General features: G+C 40.1%; 1 protein-coding gene across 3 annotated transcripts in view; it reads left to right on the top strand.

Moving 5' to 3' along the window:
* Positions 1 to 18507, top strand: part of ZNF407 (zinc finger protein 407) — a 387088-nt gene that overhangs the window by 205337 nt on the left and 163244 nt on the right. The window contains exon 5 of one of the 3 annotated variants that reach the window (XM_070778649.1): positions 3797 to 18507. This exon is cut by the window's right edge and continues 1774 nt beyond it. The exons of the other annotated variants lie outside the window; for them this stretch is intronic. Coding sequence (XP_070634750.1) covers positions 3797 to 3812 — 16 coding nt within the window. The 3' untranslated portion in view covers positions 3813 to 18507. The remainder of the gene's footprint in view (positions 1 to 3796) is intronic. 3 annotated transcript variants of the gene reach the window in all.

Here is an 18507-nt window from a genome sequence, read left to right as displayed (position 1 = left end):
TTTCTTTGTTTTTATATTCCAAAAAGCCATACTGGTAATATTATCATTGCTTTTAGGATTTCATAAATTTGAACATAATTTATAAGAATAACAATATGAATAAAATATGCTGATATTGCAGTTTTAATCTTTGGGGATTATATGATCGAACCATAAGTTTCTCAGAAGTTGTGATGGATTTTGTAAAAATATCAAATATTTTCCAGCATGATGGTGTTCCATATAATAAATGTAACCTAGTGTAAGTTAGCGGTGTTTATTTGAAGCTTCTCTTCTTTCTGTTGAGGGTGGCTGCGAGCTGGGAGGTGGGAGCACCCAAGAGCAGGAGGCGATTTGGGGATGGAAGTTAGGCTTTGCATTTCTGCTTTCTCCCATCCAGTTCAGCTGATACACATCTCACCCTGAACTGCCGTATTATCACTCTGTCACAGGCTGTGACAACACCCCTAACAATAAGAGTCTTTCCTTTTGTTTATAACACTTAAATGTCTTGGCGATTAGAACTTTTCCCTTTCTTCTCCGAATAAAATTGTTTTGTGCTGACTTTTTTTATTCCAGTGAGGAGAAAGAAATAAAAGCAACCCTATTTCCTATTACAAATTATCATAAATATTGGAGATGCAGATTTTTCTTAGATCATTAGCATATCATGCTGCGACCCATACCAGAATGTACCATTAACAAAGCCGCCTTCATGTAATTAATGTAAATAATATGGAACTACAGCTTGAGTTACCCAGTCAGCCTTGGCGAAAAGCATTTGTCATAACGCATCATCTAAGGAGCCCGGCCTCAATTCAAATTAAACTTCATGGGTTTGCCCCTTTATTTTTTCCTCTCATGCTATAAATTTCTGTGAAACATTTATGACTATAAATTTCGTTGAAACACCTATATAGGAGAAGAAAGCAATCCAGTAAGCTGAAATTAAAATTTTATTATTTACTGTGCTTCTGCTGGTGAGGGCAATTAGTATCTTCATAAAGTCGGAGATGGAGGTGCAGGAAATGCAGCGGAGGGGCTCCTCCTCCCTTAGAAGTGCTTTCTGTCCTCTGCAGCTGCCAGCACATCTAAAGTATGGTTTCTGTCTGCCATGTGCTCCTATTGCCCTCTGACTCCAAAACACAGAGGAGCATTGTAAATTTTTCATGAAGAGGTTTCAGTCTGTAAAACAGCAAACAGGAATAATGTTTTAAATGCAATCATTGTCAAGTTTGAACAATGTAATTTATCAAGAGAGCAGTTTGTACTATATAATAAGTTTCATATATTAATACAATTTTTCATCTGATGTCAGCCTTCTGATTTATGAATAGCCCATGATCTAAGGTGATCATTGAATTATAATTCAAGTAATAAGAGGCCAGGGACAAGACGCTGGAACTGCTCCCCTGCATTAGCTTGCATGCCACCAAGCCAATTTACTAAACAACCGTGGGCTAAATGATACAGTTTTTCTAATTCAAAGAAGGCACTCGTTAATTAGATAAAGGCTAAAGCTCTCATTATTTTTAAATGATTTAAGAACGAGTAAAGATCTTACAGCTTATACTGCAGCTCTAATAGTTCTCTGCTTACTGCCTTGTAATAAGAGTATTAAAGACAGATGGGCCAGGCCGATTTAAACCAATTACGGCATTTCTTGTACACCAGGAGCAATGACTGTTCACAGGCACATCAGATGCGAATATTCGACACGTTTCAGATGGCTGAAACACCACTGATTAATGTGATTTATGAATAAGTTGTTTCCTTCTGCTAATTTTTAGGGAATAATCACACTTCCGGACTATATTTAGTAGTTCTTAAGGCTTATTTCATATTCCTCAGTAACACTTACAAGTGTTTTGTAGATATTTAACTTTCTTATTTACCTAAGTAAATCAGTGCTCACTGGGTGAGTTTCCTTTTAATTATCTTGATTCCTGTGATAAGAAATTAATAACAAATTCTAGAGAAAAATCAAAGATTGTCAGTCATTAGTTAAAAAGAAAATAGACTACACGTGACATTCTCACGTACTTGTAAGGCTGTAAATTTGCTTTGCAGTCAATGTCACGTTTTGGAATTATATGAAAATTAAGAATTGATACAGTGGCTTTTGTTTGGTGAAAATTAATGAACTGCTGAGTTCTTGAGTGCACTGTGTATGTGCTTTTGCTGATTGATTATGTTTACTAGTATTTCACGTTGGTGGCTGGTCCATCGCATGGCCTCTGCTCTCCAGCCGTCAGTGTCCTCGGACGCGTGGTGCTTGTGGGCTGCTGGCTTTTCCCTCCCTTTCTCTCCGCATCCCTCTATGCTTGTCTTCTTCCTGTCCTTCATTCCAGAAGTGATGAAAACCATCCACTTTGTATCACCCACTTGTCCGTAAATGTTTTCCATTGCTTACTCACAATGTAAATGTCCCATGATACCTTCAATATCTTTTGCTTTGCTTTTTTTTTTTCCTTTTTAATCTCCTCTCATTTATAGTTTCCCATTTTTGTTATTACAGTGGTGAGCTTCAAATTTAGCTAATTTTATTTGTAGAAACATTGCCTTGTGTAGCAAAGGTGGCCATACCACCTACCTAGGAAAAGTGGCTCTTGGTTGATTTTGCAGTGTAGTTCGAACTTGGCAGTCCCTCTGTATGTGTGTTTCACTTAAATCGATACAGCCTTTGAGAGACTGGCATTATTAGTGTATGCTGTTTCTTACCTTCAGGTCTGTGTGGGGACGGTCACAACCAGCTGCTCTGCACTCTTACAAATAGCATTGTGCTGGTTCTTTTTATCCTTCTTTAATCACCTTTCATTTTTCTTTTTTCATCCCAATTTTAAATTAGTTATTTCAGAGTTGTTGGGCATATGATTGCAGTGAAAAATCCAGTAGATAACTATGTACATATAAAGGAAAATCGCATACATAAGAGATTCAAACTGTTATATGTTTCTTCTTTGTTGCCCCCTTTTTTCATCTTTAAAAAAAAAAAAATTCCTCATCTGAGCAGCAACGAGATATGTTATTAATGGACCCCGAGTTGAACAAGGTATTTGTTACAGTAACTTTTGACCTGCTTAATAAGTACTCACGCTGTGTAGCGGAGTTTTTATTGTACTCTGCAGTGTACAGTTATGAAGTGTGGTACATAATAAAATAAAAGCAATAATGTTGATATTTCTGAGGGATCCATCAGAACTGACCCGCAGCGACATATTTCATCTGGTTTGTCTGGGTATGAATGTTTGAAAGTTATGGCTGAAATTACTAGAGACAATATTGTGTTTATGACTTTGATTATTTACCGTTGTAAGGAACCTCACCCTTTGTGATTCCCAAAACTATTTCTGTGACAGTTCATTAGTGTTGGTGTCAAGAAACAGATGAAAAAGACAAAATACACTTAGTATTAGGCAATAAGATGTTTTAAGCTAAATGTCGGTATTTAATGTGTAAGAGTGTAAAAAGCTCATGTGGAACCATTCTGGAAGGAAAGAGTACACATTTTTGTAGTTTTAGGTAGGCTTTTTTTATGTGTGTATTATTCAGGCCCATGCTTCATGAAATAATTAATGTGGCTTGAGATGGTTTTTTTTTAGGAGGCAAACAAAACAAACCACAAAGATTAAGGAGGAAGTACCTCTTTTCACTAGAAAAGTATAGGATAGGTTTCACAGATAATCGTCCTGAAAATGAGAGCTGTTTAATATTGAAAAAGATGGCCATTTGAATCTAAAAAATACATTTATCTGTAAAAAGATAAATTGCTACCTTGAAATATAATTTGTGTTTGCTTGTCTCTCTTCCTTATCAGATTGTACGTACCTTGAGGATGGAGGCCTGGGTCCTTTTATCTCTGTGTTTCCAGAGCACAGGATGGGATCTGGCCCATAGCGGACGTTCAAGAGACATGTAACAGTGGAGATATTAATAACTGAATTTTTATCCTTGTAACAGCTCCCATATAGTGTGAGACCAAGGGAGAAAATTAAGAAACACCTGGTTTCTTGACAATAAAATTAAGATACTCAGTACCGCCTTTCAAATGAGTACTGCCTCATTTTTTCATTATTGAGAAGAAATTCATCCACCTTGATCAGCCAGCCCACTTTTGAATGGAAAACTCATAGCTTTATATTTTGAAGAAATCTGTAATGATTAATAATCAGTGTTTAACTCAGGGCAGTTTGTAAGTGAGCTTCTGGTGGGCTGTAGGACCTCAGTGACACCGCTGCTGTTTTTTCTTGCTGCTGCTGCTGCAGTATTAATAGTGTTGCTTAGCAGAACAAAGTACAGAACCTCATAGCATCTATACAGACACCGTCTGCTCATAAATATTTTTGACTACCATTTTTGTTGCTGTCAAAGTAAGTTTTAAGCCATATTTTCACTCATCAACAGTCACTAGAGTGTTGATTGATAAGTCTTCTTTTGAGTATTGTGATGGGGATAGGAAAGGTGTTAACTAGTTGTCAGTTACTTTTTAAACATTTCATTGAGCTCAGTGCTCATATGGCCATTCTGAGAAGTCTTTGGTGTTTCAATACCTTGCTGGAATGATTTTCAAAAATTCATTAAAAAAATATGACAAGTGTAAAAATAAAAATGGGTAACATTTTTGTGTGATCATGCCTCATATTTAACTTTATAAATAAAGCCATTAGCTCTAAAGAAGTCATGATATGCTTCTGAATTATTTCAAAGGTAATACTGTGGACCCCCACACACACATAAGTGTGTTGACATGATTCACCCTTCAATACATGCCTCAGAAGCAGTCATCAAAAGTATTGGGTTGGCCAAAAGTTTTCAAATTGTCTTTTCCCTCTCTGTTGCATCCACCACATTTTATATGACCCGGAAGCAGGTGGTGAGAAAACCTGATTGGACCTCCAGGAAGTGCTCTGATGTTCATCGGCCTCACGTGCAAGACAGAAAAGCTGATAGTCCGAAATTGCTCTTTAAACTAAGACAGACTGTCAGTCTTCAGGAATGGTGGGGAAGGCCTATTTATGTAATCAGATACTAACCCTGGGAGGGAGCTGTCAGGCACATGCTTGTTGTGTAAGCAGCAGGCAAACTGTGCTTTATCTGACAGACAGTGTGTAAATCTGTCCATGCAAAACCCCAAATGTTTAGTTTGCTCCTAGTCACTGTAATAATCTGCTTATTTTCGTCTGCTCGAGCAATGACATCACTTAGCAGAATGTGCTGCAGACATAAGTCCCAGATAAGGGTGCGTTAGTGTCAGTCATTCATTCCTTGATTGGCAAGAAGATAAATAGGAATTTACTAGAGGTTTGCTTTCAGCTAAAAGAATAGGCAACGTGTTCTGGACAGGAATAACTTTATTTAGCGTGGTTATTTTACATCTTGAGGAAGTGGACAGCAAGCATCATGTCTAATTATAGTTTCTAGGAATAAGCAGCCGACCGTATCAATAACTATTGAATAGCTGTGTCCACAGGGAATCTGGTTTGTTAAGATGCCTTTGCTTTACTTACTATATATATATATATATATTTATTTCATTGACTTTGGTATGTGGTATATTCAGCACCCTTTAGCTTTTCATTTTAACAACACCTTTTTATTATTTTATTTCCTGAGTGTGAATAGTAATGACTTTATAAATGTCAGTATTTAAGAATCTGTAAACTAGATCCTATTCTTGAGGAAAAATGGAACTTTTTAAATCTGAATTTTTTTTTCTTTTTTTAAAATTCATTTTTAATTTTAATTTAATTCATTTTAAATTCATTTTTAATTAAACCAACAATATTGTGTTGGTTTCTGCCATAAATAAATCAGTTTTGTATAAATAAATAAATAAAACTACAGAGTAACTTCAAAAAATCTGAATTTATGAGTTGACACTCAGAGAGTTAGAACTGAATTCAGTGTTTTCATATATTTGTTCAGGGAAAATAGTGCACCTTCCCATGATGTCTAGATTGTAGCAAGTGTTAAATGTGAGTAGCATTTTCCTTGATATTCACTCTTTGGCTAAGCAATGAAACTAGGAATTTTCTTTAAAATTTCTGTGAGATTATTCAGCCTCTTCAAATAGTCATTCAAATCTTAGTTTGATTTTAGCAAATAAATGGTTTCTCTTCTAATTGTAAATGATTGGGACAGTCTTGGTTGCTTTAAACAAAGAGGACACCTCAGTCCTGGACCCTAGTCTTGTGGTCAGAACCTTCATAGGACGCACTTCTGAACTCCCCCCTGGGAAGCGAGCAGCAACTCCCCCCCGGGAAGTGAGCAGCAGTTGGGGTGTACGGCTGTGTGTAGCAGAGGCAACTTGGGCGCCCCCAGGTAGACGCTCTGCTGTCCTGGTGCCGGTGCAGGGCCTTTCAGGACAGAGAATCAACTGTGATGGCTGGTTGATCCCAGCTAGATACATGCCACTGACTCTCAGCCTCACAACCTTTTTCCGAACCTGGAGAGGACGGCCTTTGGTAGCACCACTTCATGACTTTGGGAACACATCCTTAGGACCTCACTCAGTGGAAATTTGGTTGAAATTAGAATTACAGGGTTTTATTGTTGGGACATACACTGGCAGTATTTTCCTTGAACTCCACTGCACCTGACATGTATAGAGATTCAGGCTTAGAGAACAGCCAAGGCACTGGCGTCTCAGCCACGTCGATGTCAGTGTGGCTGTTGGTTTCACCATGGTGGCATGGTTTCCTGCAGGCAGCTTTGTTTGCAGTTTTAAACATGTCATTGGGAATGTCATTTATCAGAATACTTCTTGCCATATTTTGAGCCTTCAGTAAAATTTAGTTCTATAAGATTATTAGATTTTATAAATGTTTCTTAATACACCATTTCCTGCCCTTATCACTGTGAAAGAGATCAAGAAGCTGAAAATCTAATGTCCCTGAATCGTTTGGTGTTTTAGGGAATGTAGATAAATGGAAGTGGTAAGCAATTCAAAAGTCCATATGGGTGAGGTGGTAGAGAGTCAACTTTTGAGTGGCAAATAAGCCACAACAGGATCAGGGCTCTTGTGTAACAGAGAAGTAAATCAAAACATTAGCATGGGTCTTTAGTGAAAATTGGCTTGACAGTCACAAAAATGTGATAATATCTTCATTATTGAATACCTAGAACCATCTCTTCCAAAACTGTGATTATGTGGTCACTTGTGACAAACAGAAGATTCTTTAATTGCAGTGAAGAGTATCTATGATTAGCTGTCAGCTCTATGGCATTCATAGTATAGGCTTATAAAATCAATTAGCACTGGTGTCTGACCTATCTGAATATAAATATAGTGAGGTTTTTGATTACAAAAATTGAGGGAAAAAATGTCTTTCTCTTTAGAGATCTGATTTTATACTGCCTCAGTAAATATTTCACCTGTTTCTCTCTGCAGCACTCTGATTTTTTCAGCTGTTTAACACTGTATGTAAGTATGGCATAGAAAAGTCAGTGGTGGATAAAATCAGTGATTCTTTTAAGTTTAACTTAAAAATCTCTTTTAGCTAACCTCCTTGTATTCAATTATTCTCCTAAAATTGTGTTTGCTTATCCATATATATTTTTACAATGGAATGTGTGTTGGTAGATATTTGCAGTACAGGAGTCTGTAAGGTGCTGAGTAGAAGTTCCCGTTTCCCTGATTGATGCTTTTCCTCTTCCTCTGGGCTCCCTCAGCCAAGTCCCACTTCCCACCCAGGATTACTGCTATTCACAGTGACTCTGTCCCTACGGTTTCTGTTTGTTCGTACATGTATGTATGTGTGTGTGTGTATGTGTGTGTGTGTGTATTTTTTGATGCGTTGCATATTAAAATAAAGTTTGATAAATTTTGTTCTTTTACAATACTTAATTAATTTATTATTTGAGCACTTATCCACTAGGTAACTACTCTGTGGTAAGCCCTGCATTGGGCCCTAAAAAGTGTGAAAAGTGTTACTCTCTCAGTCCTGTCTGACTCTTTTCGACCCCATGGACTGTAGCCCTCCAGGCTCCTTGTTCATGGGGTTCTCTAGATAAGAATGCTAGAGTGGGTTGTCATGCCCTCCTCCAGGGGATCTTCTTGACCCAGGGATGGAACCTGCATCTCTTAAGTCTCCTGATTTGGCAGGAGTGTTCTTTACACCACCCGGGAAGCTGGGAAGGGGGCTGGTTTTCTATAGGAGATGACGGGGAGCCTCAGAGAGAAAGTGAAAGGGTGATCTAGGCCTGACTGAGCAGAGGGGCCCAGTCCCATGAGTCTTTTGAGCAGAGGCAAAATCCTCAAATATCCTGAAGAGGATTGTGGGGGCATTGCCAAGAGATGCCAAGAGGCCCCTGTGCTGGTGGGCGCTCGGGGTGGCTTGGAGTGGGGAAGAGGTGATGGCAGCTCAGGCCACACCAGGCTCTGGAGGACCCTGCGAGGACTTGGGTTTTTTCCTTCTGCGAGAGATTGGAGGGTATTTAACAGAGGCCTGGCGTGGTCTGATTCAGGCTTTAGCGGAGCCACTGTCTGCCGTGTGGTGTGCAGAGAACAGCCTGCATGGAGGACGGGGGGTGGTGGCAGAGGCCGGGCTCTGTTGGACACGGGAGGGTGGCGGGTTGGACCCCAGTGGCCACAGCAGGCAGATGGAAGTGTCCGGACTCTGAATCAATCTGAGAAGTGCAGCCCATGCAGGTGGACTGGATGAGATAAAGAGTCATGGATCATGCCATGGTTTTGGCCTGAACAGTGGGAAGAGTGAGGTCACATCATTAACTTTAATGATGTGGTTAATGGGCAAAACCACTGTCAGAGCAGGTCCATCAGGGGAGACTGGGAATCAGGTATAGATGCGTTACATTTGAGAAGCCTGTTAGCCACCCAGGGGGAACTGTTGAGTGGGCAATGGAGTCCCAACCAGACTGCAGATATAAATGGATGTCCTCAGAGTACAGACCACCAAAGGTGTGGGGTGGGTCACCAGGCTTCGGGAGGCAAGGGGGAACCCGCTGAGGTGACTGCTGAAGTTTACGTTCTCAGGTCAAGGGGCGTGGCTGTCAGCACGGGTGTGCTTCATGCTGCCATGGGCAGGTCAGGTCTCGCTCTTGGGCTGCAGTCTGACTTGTATTGAAGACGCCAGTGTGCCAGGCTGGGCAAGACGTGGCTAAGTTACAGAACAGGGCACCTGCAGTCCCCGCCTGCTGGGCATGCTCTCTGGGTGCCTGTGCCCATGTGCTGCATCCCTGAGACTCTGCTGGGGCAGCTGGCACTTCTGGACACGTAGTGAGGTCTGACCCTCAGGGTGCCTTCATGGGTGCCTCCACTTGGGCAAAAGTCTGCTTGTTAACGCCTTACATGAAGTAGTCTCTTGGACTTTAATTCATGTTCATGTATTTCAGTCTGAAAAAATCTTTAATAAAAAGAGAGTAGAGCCATATAAAGAGTTGAGCAGTTTTGTTTTCTTTATATCATAAAGTCTAAGCTAGCAACCTCTTTGACTTTCATTTTTATTCCTTCCCAGCCCGTAATTGAAGTCTTTTTTGCTGTTAACCTCATTTTGATAGCTCCAGTTAATTCTGTATTTTAGCTGCCCTAACACTATAGTTATGCCAAGTATAAATATATTTTATCACCTACATCCTTCCAGTTGTTTTTGCTTATGCACTTAATTATATTAGAAAGAAATTTAGCTTAATATTTTGAATGCTGGAAGGTACATAATAAATGATAATGCTATTCCGTATAGTCTTTTGTTTGAGATGTTGAAGATTTGAAAAATTAGTATAAATGATCTATATGCAGTGTTTATAGATGCCTATCTGAGTTTATCTTTTCAAAATAATTTAGAACATATGAGAAGGAGCTGAAGTCCACAAATCTATTTTGTAAAAAGAATTCTGTAGCTGTACACATGCAACTTTTTAAGTAAATAGTACTCATTACTACTGAAAGGAAGCTAAATTCATTGCTTTGTCCTACATTTAGGAGGTTGTTCCCACCCAGATTCACCTCAAATATGTATGTTTTCTGTAGTTTTACTGTTTCATTGCAGGCTACATCATGCCCATTGCGTGGTGGACATGTGTGAGAAACGGCAGAGAGATTGCTAGTATTTACTTACTCTTAGTTGAATCATAGTCACTTTAAGACTCTTTAAGAATTTTTTTTTATGTTAATCCAATTTTGGCACTTTCCCTTGAACTTATGATTTAGAAAGGAGCAGGGAAAATTCCTTGCAATACGTATTTCTATGTATCTGAATGTCAGAATGTTGTGATTTAAAGCCAGCTGTGATCCACGTCAGACTCTATGGTACCCACGTTGAATTCATCTTCTGAACGTGCATCGTGTCCTGGTGATGCTCCAGCGCACAAAGGCTCCCAGATAGTTACTCTAGAAGTGTACTGTAACTGCTGTTCTTCGGACTAAGGTCTCCGAAAGGGTCAATTTCCTACTGAACTCTGAGATTACTGGGCCATACATCTCAGCCCTTCCAGCTAATCTTACCTTGAGCTCAAATGGTTCCCTAGATCATGCTGACACGCTGGAAGGCCGAGATGATGACAAAGGCCAGGACAATGAAATACCTAAGTTTGGAGAGGCTGCCTTTCCTGCTTCAACAAATCACACGGTCACCGTCAGGGTGGACAGCCCTTTCTAAATCTGGCGAGTATATTCAAATGTCTAGAAATTCTGTTTCCAAAGTAGACACATGAGGACCTACAGGGTAGAGTGCAGACATACCATATTTGCTTGTGCGTAAGGTGCACGGCTCTATGGAACATGGTCCAGTGTATGTTTTTCAGAAAAAACACACAGTTTTTTTATACATATATCAAAGGTGAATTTAAACTTGTTTGGCAGAAAGAAATATTGTTTTGCTCACTTCCACTCAATCTACTGTGTACTTGAGTCCTGTATGAAGTCACATTCTGAATAAATAATCGTGGTCCACTGTCCCATGTTAATATGCCGAGAACTGTATATGCTGGTGTCAGTTGCTGGTTCTAACAGGGCTGTCACATTAACAGACTGAAATCTCCTCCGTTAGGGGTATTACCCAAGCACTGCTTCTGATCAGCCTTGTTGTCTTTGGCTTTTTAATTTTGTTAAGAAAACTACTAGCCTGATAGAGCTGGCAGGGATTGCCGTAAGGAATCCAAGCAGGAAAGCATGGCTTTCTTATTATCGCTGTCTTAAACAGTTGGGAAATAATAGGTAATTCTCATGATTCACTATTTATAGAACACCAGTGATCTACACTGTAATATGAAATGAAGAGATGTCTCATGCTCAGTATTTTTAGAAATATTGATGTGAATACACACCAGGAATAAAAATTACATGGTCCTCCTGAGGCTCCGAGAGCCTGCCCAAGGCCAGACACTTATTAACTTCTCCTTCCCCAGCAGCATGAATATCTGACCCCAAATATTATTTCTGAGTCCATGGCATGGCAGGAACTGAGCAGCTCTCTTCATGTGAGAGTGTCAGCTTTATTGGTAAGAGGGGATTGGAACCATCTGATGGTTCATCAGATGTCTGATGTTTTTCTGCAATGTATATTTGTCCTAAGAAAATTTCATATTATATTGTTAATTAAACATTTTTTTTTGCATAATAGCACCACTGTGCATATATGCTAAGTCACTTCAGTTGTGTCCTACTCTGTGAGACCCTGTGGACTGTAGTCTGCCAGGATGGAGTGGGTTGCCATGCCTTCCTCCAGGGCATCCTCCCCACTCAGGGACTGAACCTACGTTCTTTGTGTCTCTTGCATCGGCAGGCAGGTTCGTTACCCCTAATGCCACCTTGGAAGCCCCAATACCACAATATAAAGACTGTATTATGACTTTTATAAATTCCTTACAAATCATTGTTTCTTGGTGAATTAGGACAGAAGTTTTTATTCATATTCAGCTTCCACTAATATATCAGTTACATTTAATATTAATGTATTAAAAATTAAAAGAAAATAGCTTTAGTGGATTTTGTAGTTGATTTTTAAAATCTGTGCTTTCCTCCTTTCTATAAACCTGTTTGTTCTTATTAGTAAAATAAAATTCTATCTTATTTATATTTACCAACCAGTTCATTCTAAAGTATTTAGCACTGTAACTGGCAACAGTGGCATCAGAAAACTTAGTAAAACCTTTCCCATTGACATGCAACTGGTACCGTCCGAGGTTCTTAGCTCTGAAATAACATTTTTATAGCATCCATAGGTATACAACCTGAAACATAGCTGTTGCTGTTAGCGCTGCTGTGCTGTTTGTATGACTGTGTGCAAATGGGTTTATCATCAATCTCAGATGTGCACATTGTTATGGTAGGTTTTCCCCCAGACACGTACATATTTGTGGCTTGTATACAAGTGTACTGTATCTTTTTGATCATGAGTGCTCGTGGAGGATAAAGCCACATTTAGCTCCTTAGAAATATTTAATATAATCGAATAATCTTGAAAAACAAGTAATGGAAGATAGAGGATGGGGGGGTGCAGAGCAGAGAAAAATAAAGAATAGACCGGCATTTCCTTTTGTCATCTCAAAGTCAAATGTCTCCATCTTGTTATCAGGGCCATTTAAATCTGACTCAGCTCAAAGGATGAACTTTATTTCTCCCTTCTGCTCAGCCTGCTCCCCACCCCTCCCAGTAACAGAGTAACTCAGGGTTCGCACACATCACCTCGCCCACCTCGGCCTGCGCCTCCTCCAGGCTTCTCACTGCTGGCCACCTCTCTTACTGAAGTCCATTCGCTCTTTCACGTTCATCTGAAGCCCTGCGTCAACCATGAAGCCTTTCCATCTGTTTCAATCTGTACTCACCCATGCTTTTCTAAACATCTTAAGCTTTTTCCAAAGTCCCACACACGGGGGTGCACTTATGTTTCAGTGACAGGAGCATTGACCATTGAGTCGTAGGCTCCCTTTGGGGAGGTGTATGTATCTTTCATTCGTTTAAAGGTCTGCATATAGCATAAATCACTGCTGGACACACAGTAGGTTCCAACACATACTTCATTTTTATTGATCAGTTGAAGCAGAAGTAGCTGAACTATTACAATTTGCAGATTGTTGGGCTTGTGTTATAAATGTGTAAAGACCGAAACATTAGTCAAGATGTTTGGGATGAAGGTATAAATAGAGAATGAAATGCATTTTGTCATTTTAGCTCAAATTATTTATATCAGCAAGAGCACTAATTTAAAAGAAATTCTTTTTATTTGGTCTTTAAACAGTAGTATTCGTCCTTTATTTATAACTGCTATTGTAACCTTCCTTGGATAAATCCAGTGTTTTCTCACTTAACCTGAAGCGATAAAATTTCATTTAGTCCAGACTGGAGGATTGTGGCAATTTAATATATGTTTTGTTCTCTAGGACTTGACTTCTATGGTTAGTTAAAATTGTTTCAACTTTGCAGGCCCTCCAGCTCTGCGACACACTTGAAAGGGGTAGTTTGAAGAGGACGGGGCGGCCTGCCCTGAATGGTCTAACATGCAGCGTAATTCCTTCCACCTGTGCTCCTCATGTTGGCTTTTGAAAGCCCTGCAGGAAACACAGACTATTTTAGGACTAAACCACTTCTTAAAGCCTGAGAAGGGGGCTTAGTGGACCTTTGTTTGCCAGCAGTGCTTGATTCAGATCCTTCTACCCGGGACAGATCAGGGTGCTTTGCGGGGGGCTGGCAGCGGGGAATGAGCGGGAGGATGCTACCCTCATCTCAGCCAGGGACTGGCTGCTGACCATCTGCAGGCCAGATCAGGCCCCCCGCCTGTTTTCGTAAATAAAGTTTTATTGGAACACAGCCACACTCCTTTGTTTATATACCGTCCATGGCTACTCCTGGGCCGCAAAGGCTGAGTTGAGAAGTTGCATCAAAGACCTGATGGCCCACCAAGTAGAAAATGTTGTTTAGTTGCTCAGTCATTCTGACTCTTTGCGACCCTATGGACTGTAGCCCACCAGGCTCCTCTGTCCATGGGATTTCGCAGGCAAGAATCCTGGATTGGGTTGCCGTTACAGGGGACCTTCCCGACCCTGGGATGGAAGCCACATCTCCTGCATTGACAGGTGGATTCTTTACCACCACAGTGCCTGGGAAGCCCCAAGTAGAAAATATTGACTGTCTATAATAAGGAGCCTTTCCTGACCCCTGTTGTGCTGGGGAGGGTTGGACACAGGCAGTGAAATGGGGACAGTTCCAGCCAAATTTAATAGGATGATTTGGGGTAAGCCAGGGTTGATGGTCTCTCTGACAAAGAAAAATTTCATGGGAATGAGATTTTGAAGGATGCGTTCAGTCTCAAGGGCATGGCCTTTGTAATCCTTGAATGTTTTTCCCTGGAATGAGTCATTCTCTGGGTTCATAGTAGACAAAGGCAACCTGGGATTAATATTCTACCAAAGGCTCCTCCCAGAAGTAATTTTGACTTACAGTAATATGTTTTCTGGCCCTTTTCAGGTCTTTTCAAAGCTTTTCAACCTTTGGAAAGAACCAAAAGGGCCAGAAAAACATGTTTCACAGCTTTTAGAATCTGAATGATATCTTAAAATATTTTAAAATGACAGACCTCGGCAAGAACAAGGTTAAATTTCTTTTCCAACTAGTTAACAACGATCTTGCCTGTTAATTAGGCTAATTATCACCTGTTCAGGGCAAAAATGCACTCAGGACTCCTGGCTTAAGTGGCAGGCTCCCGCATGTGCCCTATAAAAGCCCTCACAGCAAGTCTCCAGCTTTTCTCTGTAAGGCACACTTGAGCCTGAAGAGTTGAATTTAGTCCATGGAACCTTTCTAATCTTAGGTCTTTGTGGCTTCTTGATCTAAATCATGTTCATATTTTATATATAATCAGAAACAGATCACTCTAGAGAGTCTAGCCTAATTTAAATGATCTGGGTAGTTGCATTGTATAGTTTTTATTTCAGGATACAACTTCGTTCATTGAGTCTAAGTTGTTTTTTTGGTCCTAGGACGCACACACAGTCACACAGACACATACACACACACACAGACACACAGACACACACACACACACACACACACACACAAATATTTGGAAGGAAAGGGCAGAGGAATGCTGAGTGTCTTCCTAGTTACAACTGAGCTGTCAGTGTACTTTTTAATTTTCAACTTAGAGAAAACAAACATTCTTACTTTCCATGTAGTTTAAAGTTACATATTTTATTTAAACATATGTATATTATGTGTATATATTATATAGTACTTTGAAACTTCATAGAAATAAGATAAACAGGATTACATTGGAGTAATTTGGGGGTAATTCATGTTGATTTAGTACCTGTTTTGCATGAATAAATAGTTTAAATCAAATGTTTTCTTGGCAAAAAACAATATAGGCACCTCACCGTTCCTGGGTGTACAGGTGTTACTGCATTTGTTACTGTGGCAGAGTTTTTGAGCTGCTTCATTCTGCTTTGTTGCCTTTTGGCTACCTTTCCAACGTAACACACTCATGGGAATTAATTGAGCATTGAAGTTGTTCTTTAGTGATTGTTTTTCTATGTCTTTTTATGTGCTTCTTTGTTCAAGAAAGTAAGTGTTTTTCAGTTTTATTTGCAGCTTAGCAGAAATCTGTATGGTAACTACTGGGCAAAAACCCATCATATTCTATTTTCATTTAATCTCTTTGTATATTTATTACATAATCATTAAATTATAATCATTCTAAATGGTGGCCATTGTCCCAAAAAAGCCACCTGCATATTGGTAGTATTTGAGTAACTTAGAAATTTTTGAAACAGATTCATTTGTATATTGGACTGTTTTTCTAGGAATCATACAGACCTTACCTGGTTTTGTATGTTCTGTGTTTAGTGTTTATTCATGAAGACCAGCAGTACCTGTCAGTTAAGGTTTTGCGATGTCAGTCTTCCATTACAGTCATCATTTTGAATCCGTCAACACCTTTGTTCCAGAGTTTTGAAAGATCATAACTGAATACTTATTTAATATTTTAATAAAACTTAGTTAATTGTTTGACTAAAGTTTCATTTGTAGCAGATCTTGCTCATTCTGTGTTTTTTTTATAGAGCTGAATCAGTATGACTTATTAACTCTATCTGTCATGTAGAAAACATAAGAAATACTGGATTGCTTAATTTAATTATCCACTTTGAATTGTGTAAATTTTCACAAACAGTGAAAGCACTTTGGAAGATGTTAACATATGGCCGTGTTTACTTTGTCTTCCTTTTAAAAACAACAAAATTGTACAACTGTAGTTAGCTCTCTAGCCCCAGATGACGCCTTTGCCCTTCTTCTCATAAACAAGCAGTATTGACAAATTATGATGTCATGCATGTTTTTGCATGTGGATCTCATATGCTAATATTTAATATTTCTATACTTGTTTTGTTTCAATGCAGTTACATTTTTGAGATTGTTTAAACCATGCTTATAAATGTAACTCATTGATTCATTTTAACTTCATCATGATATTCCATTTTATGATGAAACTCATTATTTTTCTACTCCCCAGCTGATGGATATTTAAGATTGTTTATGTATTAATAGGGATAGTTTTGGGTTTTTTTTAACATGCCTCTACTTGAGCATGAGTTTCTCAATTGTGTGGACCCAGATTGGGCTTCCCAGGAGAAAGGCAAAGGACATTACAGGTCTGAAATGTATCACTAAAGCAAATATATTCCAAATTATTCTGATGTGCAGAGATTAGAAAATCACATAAAAATATACTAGTGACATTTCTTCAGTTCAGTTCAGTTCAGTCGCTCAGTCGTGTCCAACTCTTTGTGACCCCATGAATCGCAGCACGCCAGGCCTCCCTGTCCCTCACCAACTCCCAGAGTTCACTCAGACTCACGTCCATCGAGTCAGTGATGCCATCCAGCCATCTCATCCTCTGTCGTCCCCTTCTCCTCCTGCCCCCAATCCCTCCCAGCATCAGAGTCTTTTCCAATGAGTCAACTCTTCGCATGAGGTGGCCAAAGTACTGGAGTTTCAGCTTTAGCATCATTCCTTCCAAAGAAATCCCAGGGCTGATCTCCTTCAGAATGGACTGGTTGGATCTCCTTGCAGTCCAAGGGACTCTCAAGAGTCTTCTCCAACACCACAGTTCTAAAGCATGAATTCTTCGGCGAAATCACAAGTGGTTTGAGGATGAGCAGCCTTAGGAGGCCTGAATGACGCTGTTGCTTTTGAGTAGGGATCCCATGTCCTAGCTCTGAGTCTAGTGAGATTAGGTAAGGAGGAGGCGCTTCATCACCAGCTCCCTTCATCCCACTCGTCCAGAGTCATTTATGGAACAGCTCTGGCTACCAGGCACTTATATGGGCCGTGGGATATAGGGTGAACCAAACACCGTCATCCATATGTGTGCTTATCTCGTCTGGCCCTTTAGGCTGTACCCTTTACACGACTGTCTCTCACTGTTGTACGTCCTTGAACTGACCTACTGTGTAACTCCCTTCACAACAGAGGAGATGACGAGCAAGTTTTATGTGAGGCAGACCTCTTTTTAATATTTTCTCAATCCAGTTAAACAAGAAGTTTCTGATGGATAAGTGTTTATACCATTTAATCAGCCTAATGTAGGTCCCGGGTTTCGCGGACACTGGGGTGACGTCCGCAGTTGAGGGGCAGCGGCTGTTTGAGCCACAGTGGCCTTGGCATCTTGGGACCCAGAGGGCCCACCTCTGTGACTCCCCACACGGCCCCCCACGTGGCCTTCCCTGATGGCTCTGCATCTCCACTCTCCACTTGTCTTCTAACATCTAAATTCAACGTCACCTCTGGGAGGCTTCTTTAATCTGCCCTGCCCCATTAATTGCTGCTTCTTTTAAATTTACGACGTCTTTTCCATTTTCTTCCTGGCATTGAGGTTATCTTTGGGAAGGACTTTTCTCACTTAGTAGCCTGTGATTTTCTTGAGAACCAGGCCTGACTCTTTCCTCTCTGTTCCTACCGTCCAGCACCGTCTAGATCCGTGTTTGTGGTGGGTGGGTGTTTGGGCCTTTTTAAACTACGTGCAGTACACACTGTGACACCTTTTCCTCCAGCGTGCACGGGGCAGGGCAGAAACGCACGTTTTCACTCAGGCTCTGTCCAGGACACACGTTCAGGTGGGCTGCCGGAATGTCCCCCGGAGAGAGGACCCTTTGGATGGACACTGTCCATACTCGCTGCACAGAGGCAGATACTTTCCAGCACTTGAGGCTCAGAATTGTGTAGTTCCAGAAAGCCCCCCAGGGATGAATAGGTCTTAGTCTTTATAAGGACAAGTTACATTGGTAACATTTCAAAGTATCAGAGCGTGAACTTATTTTCATAAAACAAATTGTAAAACACGTGAGGTTTTCTGAAAGTCAAGCAGTGGCCTTAGTCCTTTGTTATCTGGCTTTTGTCATTTCATGACAGGCTCTAAGCCCTGGTTTAACATTTTTATTATGTATGAATAATAGAGTACATATATTGAGGTTTCATAGATGTAATTTTGTTAAATGTACATCATGGTAGATTTAAAAATGAGGGATTTATTTTGTCATTCATAAAGTTGTAATACAGTCTGGAGGAACTATTTGTTA

Source organism: Bos indicus, chromosome 24 (genome assembly GCF_029378745.1).
Source record: "Bos indicus isolate NIAB-ARS_2022 breed Sahiwal x Tharparkar chromosome 24, NIAB-ARS_B.indTharparkar_mat_pri_1.0, whole genome shotgun sequence".
In the NCBI taxonomy this organism is placed as follows: domain Eukaryota; kingdom Metazoa; phylum Chordata; class Mammalia; order Artiodactyla; family Bovidae; genus Bos; species Bos indicus.
This window is presented reverse-complemented; position numbering and strand designations above follow the sequence as displayed.